The 7,154-nt window shown below is 44.0% G+C and overlaps 1 protein-coding gene across 1 annotated transcript; it reads right to left on the minus strand.

The window, feature by feature from the left end:
* Positions 1 to 1,763: 1,763 nt before the first annotated feature.
* Positions 1,764 to 7,003, minus strand: NSA2 (NSA2 ribosome biogenesis factor). Its single transcript, XM_082301834.1, has 6 exons — positions 6,869 to 7,003; positions 6,461 to 6,648; positions 5,193 to 5,343; positions 4,674 to 4,853; positions 3,399 to 3,591; positions 1,764 to 2,040 (listed from the first exon to the last, which is right to left on the minus strand). The coding sequence occupies exons 1-6, from the start codon at positions 6,869 to 6,871 to the stop codon at positions 1,973 to 1,975; spliced, it is 783 nt and encodes a 260-aa protein (XP_082157960.1). The 5' UTR covers positions 6,872 to 7,003; the 3' UTR covers positions 1,764 to 1,972.
* Between the last annotated feature and the right edge of the window lie 151 nt (positions 7,004 to 7,154).

Consider the following 7,154-nt stretch of genomic DNA (forward strand, 5'->3'; position numbering starts at 1 on the left):
TAATCCAGTTTTGATCCTTTCATTTCAAGAATGCAAGCTAAATATATATTGATCAGCTGAGGCTTGTGACCTTTAGATTGTCTCCAATATTTGTTAAAGCCACCAAAATTGCTACAAATAGTTGTAGTATCAGGGCTGTCAGACCATTTTCAAATTTCATATCTTTAAGCCCTTTTAAATTCATACATTTAAACTTACTGAAACTGTTCTCTTGCTTGAAAGTAAGACGCTACACTCTCCTACATTTGTTCTTTCCATTAATGCAGTCGTGGAAACAAAGGGGAGAAAGGCACAAGGTAGGGGGCAGGTGGAGAGTAGCTGCCCTTCTGGTTATCTTTCACCCCACACTCTGGTGGTGCATCCCCCCCTCCTTTTCCAGGCCACACTGTGATCTGACAAGTTCTTGTTAGGCCTCAGCCATGACTGAACAGCATCGGGGCTCAGCTCCTCTTGAGCTTATCAGGAGCTAGCAAGCTCCTGTTTCCATAATAAACAGCCTTGGAAACTGTTTCTGTTGCCTGACGGCTGTAGCATTGTTGTGCTAACACTTTCAGAGGAAGTGCTGATCCAAACTGCGGCCAGGGTGAAACATTGTTATGACTGAAGCCCACTCTCTCTCGGCCCATAAACACAGGTCCAAAATGAGACCCCTTGAGCTCTCCTGAACTGCAGCAGGCTATGACCAGCAACCTCTCTCTCAGAGGGGCTTCTCAGAGCCAGCTAAATCTTGTTTGCTGTAGTCACAGGATTGCCGAATGATGAAGAGTCCTGGGCTGATATCCTCACTCCTTGAGGCCCAACCCTTCGTCCACTGAGGAGACACAAAAGCATCCAAGCATCCAGAGTATTTCACTGCCTTTGAGGGGAATGTTTCACAGGTACCTTGCACTGATTCTTTGTCTGTGTGCACGTATGTATGCATATGCTACAGCAAATCTGGGAGAAATGCTGCTTTCTTAGATGTTTAAGTACCTTAGATATCTAAGTTAGGCCTGTAAGGTAAAGACATAAACTAAGTTTAATGTTGCCCAGTGTTCTTTTGCTAAGTTGTTAAGCTATCAGTTAGGTTAAGTCCTGTTAAGTGTTATTCCTCTGCTAAATTGTTAAGTTATAAGTGAAGTTTAAGGTGTAAGTTAAGCGCAGTTAAGTTTGAATGCTGTTTGGCTTTTAGGCCATTTTCTTTTTTATCATTGCCCTTTCTATCCTTTTGTCACACACCTAAACACACCCACCCCCACCCTTGATAGAAATGAACCAGGAACTGTTTCAATTGACTAATTTTGGGTTTTGGTTTGTTGCCTTGTTTTTACCATATCATGCCTTAACTGTCTAGTAAGTAGTAGAGTGAACTTTGCTTTGTTGTGCTGCTGTGTAATATTAAATCTGTTCCTTTCTGGTGCCCTTGCCAGTGATTTTTTAAGCAATCTCAAACACTCGTATGTAACTCACATGTTCCCAAGCCCATGATTCTGCAGGGGCAAGTATCAAACTTGGTGTTTAATTTCTAATGTCAGTCTGCAGTAGGATTCCAGCTGCAGCCTTCCAGCTCTTCTGCTTTCCCAGAAGTCGAATACAAATTAGCAAGCCTTTAGTTATTAGTTGAACATTCAGTTATTACAGCAGGACATTGCGTGAGACAGTGGCTGTATTTTCCATCAGTGGGAATGTGAGCTAAATCAGGTACAACATACTTAAGCAAGGAAACTGCTACTGTAAAACCACCAAGAAGGTTTAGAGCCAATCCATAGCACATGAGCAAAGCATAAAAATTAAATCTCTTTATTTGGACAATGTTCAGCTGACCAAACATAAATAAAAAAATGTAAGCAGTTGTTTCTGGCTGAAGTTCCTCATCAGCTTGTGAGTATGTGGGGTCACTGTTCTGGAATGGCTGAAGGTTCCAAAGATCTTGTAAATTTGTGTAAAGTCCTCTTCTTTTGTAGGTGCCCATATCCAATGCTTGGTATCCAATTTAAACAAGTAGAATTGCATTAATACAGCCATCATTTTCCGGATTGTTAGTTACTTGGGCGTATTTCCCTAGGGAGAAAAGGGAATATATTGTGTACAAAACCTTGAAGTAGTTCATATGGATTAGATCTTTCTATATTTGCAAATTCAAACAGCAAGTCTCTAAAGTATAGGGACTCAAATGCCTTTTGAAATCTAAATCTACCTTCTACTGAGCTGTAAACTTATGTTCTCAAAACATTATATTCAAGCTCTGTTTTATAAATGGACCATTTAGAGTTCTGAACAGATTAAAAAAAAATTCTTAGGCTTCCTACTGTCCAAGTGAACCCCTCTGTTAAACAAAGTCAGTCTGATCCTATGAAGACCACAGAATCACAAAATATGCTGAGTTGGAAGGGATGCATCAGGATCATTGAGTCCAACTTCTGGCCCTGCACAGGACACCCCCAAGAATCACACCATGTGCCTGAAAGCATTGTTCAAATGCCTCATAAAATCTGTCAGGCTTGGTGTTGTGACTACTTCCCTTGGGAGCCTGTTCCAGTGCTCAGCCGCAGTCTGGGTGAAGAACCTTTTCCTGATATCCAACCTAAATCTCCCCTGACTCAGCTTCCTGCTGTTACCTTGAGTCCTGTCACTGGCCCTGAGAGTGAAGAGATCAGTGCCTGCCCCTCTGCTTCCCCTCGTGAGGATATTGAAGACCACAGTGAGGTCTCCCCTCTTCTCCAGGCTGAACAGACCAAGTGCCCTCAGCTGCTCCTCCTACGGCTTCCCCTCCAGACCCTTCACCATCCTCGTGGCCCTCCTTTGGACACTCTCCAATAGCTTTGTATCTCTCTTATCCTGTGGCACCCAAAGCTGCCCCAGCACTGGAGGTGAGGCCGCCCCAGAGCAGAGCAGAGCGGGACAATCCCCTCCCTTGCCTGGCTGATGATGCTGTGCCTGATGCCCCCAGGGCACAGGTGGCCCTCCTGGCTGCCAGGGCACTGCTGATTTATGTTCAGCTTGCCAGTGACCAGGACCCACTGGTCCCTTTCCCGGGCACTGCTTTCCAGCCTATTGTTCCCCAGCCCATACACACAACCATGACTGCCCCATCCCAGGTGCAAAATCTCAATTGTTCACGGTTCACATGGTTAGTCTTTACAGACTTGTGGCATTGCTCAATGTGATACACAGGCAAACAAGCTGAGTCTTTGTTCTGAATTTCACCTGATTTGATTTTGGAAGTGCGAATAAAAGCCTCAAATTAACACTTAAAGCTTGTATTTTTAGAGTTGCTATTAGCTGCTTCTGCTACAGCCCAAACCTAACTTTTAACAATGGATCAATTGTTACTAGAGGCTGAGGTCTTAACAATACATGATGCAATGAAGACTGAAGACTTTAAAAAATAGTTCTGCAGTATAACTAGCTAAACTTACCCCAAATAACTTTGCCCCCTTGTGTCACAAGGCCAAGCTCACTCACGTTCACCTCAATGACGGTACCCTTAGTAATTACTCCCAGTTGTGTATACAAAGGAGATGATGGATTCTTTTTTACACCCAGGATAGGTAGGCAAAAAGTAGCTTTAAGTTCAGGATGAGTCACATGTGCCTTCTTGAAACGTAAGCCCTGTTTGATAAAGAGTGTTAGAATGAGTTAGTATTTGCTTTAAGCTCTCACAACTGATATGGTTAAACATTTTGAGAATTATGTCCTCATCTTTATATGTTTAGAGATACTGGGAAGAATGAAACAACTTAGAATATGGAATGCCATCTGCCTACTGTAGATTGCCAGACTTATTTTAAAATCTGATTAATGACAAGATAAAGCTTTCCATGTATGTTTTCAGGATGTCAATTTTCAGTAGTAGCCCAAGAGTAATACTTGTTACCTTGGACAATTTCTGTTCCATGAAGAAAGTATGGCAAAATATGAAATACTCATCTCCTGTAGCACTTTTTATCTAGTGACCTGCACCTCATAGAGGGTAATTCACCATTATGTACCATAAATTTTTCTGTGTCAATAAAAATCTTTCCAAGGCTGCTGTGTAACATCATCGAACTAGTAGTGAAGTACAATCCAACAGGCAGCCTGCACAGTGACTGTTGATTCCTGTGAGGGAACAGGAACGGGTATTTGTATAAAAATAACACTATATCACTGAATCCAGCTCTTCTGCCTGTGCACTGCCAGGATGATAGTGCCCAGGCACTGTTCCTGCAGCTGTGTAAGTAAAGGTCAGGCTGGAGGCACAGCCTTTCCCTTGCATACAGTCCCGACTGTGCTTCAAGATTACCTAAGACAAAAGGAGGGAATTCAAAGTCCTAGAACAGAGTGGGCTTCTGCAGTTCAGAGAATCACAGCAGCTTGAAAAAGACACCTCCAGCTTTAAAAGCTATGCAAAGTACCTTTGATAAACATTTTCCCATGCTAATTTGAGAGCCTGTAGCTTTAACTTACTGGCATCATCTGAGTTACAGGAATAAAGGCAGGTATTTCAACACAGACTGTGACTACAGAGGCATCTCCCCACCCCCCCCATGCTATTATAAGTTTATATTTTTGCAAGGGAACTAATAGGAATGTTCTACATAAGTAGTGATCAAGTACATTATCATACAAGAAAGTTTCCTCACCACAGAAAATCAAAGCAGTAAATCAAAAGAACTATCACTTAAATGTTCTTTAAGGCTCTAAAACATTACCATTGGTCGAATGAATCGCTCGTACTTAGGAGGCTTCCTAGTAAAGCCATCTCCAACAAAACAAACTTTTGTAACCATCCTCTTCCATGCCTTCTTCTTTCTCTTCCCTGTACGAATCACCTTTAAAACTTCTGTTTCTCCTTGTGCACGAACCTTTGGCACAGGAACCTCCCACTTCCCCTGGAAGGAGGGTAAAACAAAAAAAAGGTCAATATTCTTACATGTCACACAGTTAAATGAAAGGGGAAAAACCAAAGCATAAAATTAAGTTTCTGTAAGGCACAAGGGTAGACTATACTTGTTATGCAATTCATAGCCACTTATTTTGATTAGCACTTAAAAGTTACAAAAATCAAGATACAGCATATGCTCGCATTGTCCTAAACTGTGCAGTTACTCAAGGTTTCATGCTTTAATTAGCCTTTGCTTGAAGGCTGTTAAGGAACCAGGCATCAGCAACACAAAGTGGTCATTGTTACATGTAATTGTAGGTATCTGAACTTTGATACATTTACTTACAGCTTTTTCTTTTCTTTTTTGTTTGATCATGTTAGACAGGACCTTGGCCCGGGACTGGCCCTCTCTGTCCAGCAGGTATGCTGGTACAGCTCCTTTGGGTGTTTTTTCATCATTCTTCTGCTTTGTGTTTCTCTTCTCATGCATTTTAATGCTGCAAAGAAAGAAAACCAATATTAACAACACAAGAAAAAATACTGATTTTTAGATATATCCCTTTAATTTTTCTGTGTCAATAAAAATCTTTCCAAGGCTGCTGTGTAACACCATCAAACTAGTAGTGAAGTACAATCCAACAGGCAGCCTGCACAGTGACTGTTGATTCCTGTGCCTGCTCAAATTTTCCTTTAAGAGATATTTGTAAAGAATTATGTATTTATATTTAAGGAATAATACTAAATAATTTTCAAGGTAAACTACTATCTTCACCTAATCTTGTCACTTCCTACTAGGACAGAAACTCAAGAAAGACATGCACCTCTTTAAGGAACTTCTGAATGACCTAAAGTGAACACCAAGCACTTTGAGAGATAGTAGCTTTCCTCTCTCGTGACAAAAAATAACATTCTACTCCTCTTCTGAGATTTGATGCCAGTGCTTACATACGTGAGGAATATGTGTTTGTAAAAGGGGCCAAGTTTTGTTAATTTTGAGGTCATTTACTGTGGGGAAGAAAAGACCCACAAACTAGTTAATAAACCAACTATCTTTAAAAGTAGCAGAGGAAAACAGCTAGCTAGACTTTGAAACCAGCAAAAACAACGTGGTGAACAGGTATGACGTTCATTAGCAACTAATGAGACTGTTAACAGCTTTGATTTCAAGTTCTGGACAACAGGTAAAATTTACAGAAAATACTTCTATTTATCTATACTTGACACGGTTATTTATCCTTGAAGAGAGGCCTCACCTTCTGCTCAAATGCTATGTATGCTACTGTATATTTTCTATTAACCATTAAAAAACGCCTGCTGCCTCTTGCTACAGTAACACAGCAGCTGATATAATGCTCCAAGGAAATGCATTCACTTTTTTTTGTCACGATTACATTAGTCACGATTGACTGCTCATCAACACTTCTCTCGGAGAGAACTACCAGTGGAACTGTTAACATTCATTTAAGTCCTCATCCTCCTGCAGCCTGACTGCTATTTAAAACCGTAACATGTGACCCAAGTAATAACGAGCCCTTTGTAACAATATCAACGCCTCGTCTCAGCCTTCAAGCGTCAGGATGACGGGACGGCATCAGAGAGGAAGCGGACACTCACGTCTTTTTCATCTGTATCTTCTCGGCATGCCGCTGCTTATGGTAGAGCTTCGCCTTCAGCCCGATCATTTTCTTGGCCTTGCGGGACCGCTCGTGCGCCTCCCGGCCCTCCTTCTTCCTCCGCTTCTCGTGGTAGTCCAGCCGGTAGCCATAGCGCTTGCGGTGGAGCTCGATGTGCTCGTTCTGCGGCTGTGGGCACAAAGGCAGCGCGGTCAGCGGGCACGGGCGCCCGCGGGGCGGGCACGGCGCCTCCGCCACACGCGGGAAGGCGGCGGCCCGACGGCGGTACTCCTCACTGCGGGGCCCACCCAGCCTTCCGCAGCCTCCCCGTCCCCCCCGTTTGCATCCCGCCGCCCCGGCCCCGTGTCCCGTGTCCCCAGCTCCCGTATCCCGCAGCCCCGGCTCCCACCATGTCGGCAGTCCCGCGGCCTCCTCCGCGGCGGAAAGGGCGGGCCTCCTGGGAAGCGGCCCCGGCTGGAAACTCTCGCCCGCGCCGCTTTGGTTCCTCCCGGCGGAGAGGCGGCGGTCCGCGTCCCCCGAGGGCTTCGCGGCTGGCTAGGCGAGACCGGGAAGAGAGGGAAAGACGGAGCGGGAGAGGCTGAAGAGGCGGTTTTTGCTGCCTGGTCTGTCAGGTTGTGGCGGGAGAGCGGAACGCGGGAGGGAGGTGAGGTGGCGGGGGAAGGGAGAAGCAGTTT

This window comes from Coloeus monedula, assembly GCF_965178545.1.
Source record: "Coloeus monedula genome assembly, chromosome: Z".
Lineage (NCBI taxonomy): Eukaryota > Metazoa > Chordata > Aves > Passeriformes > Corvidae > Coloeus > Coloeus monedula.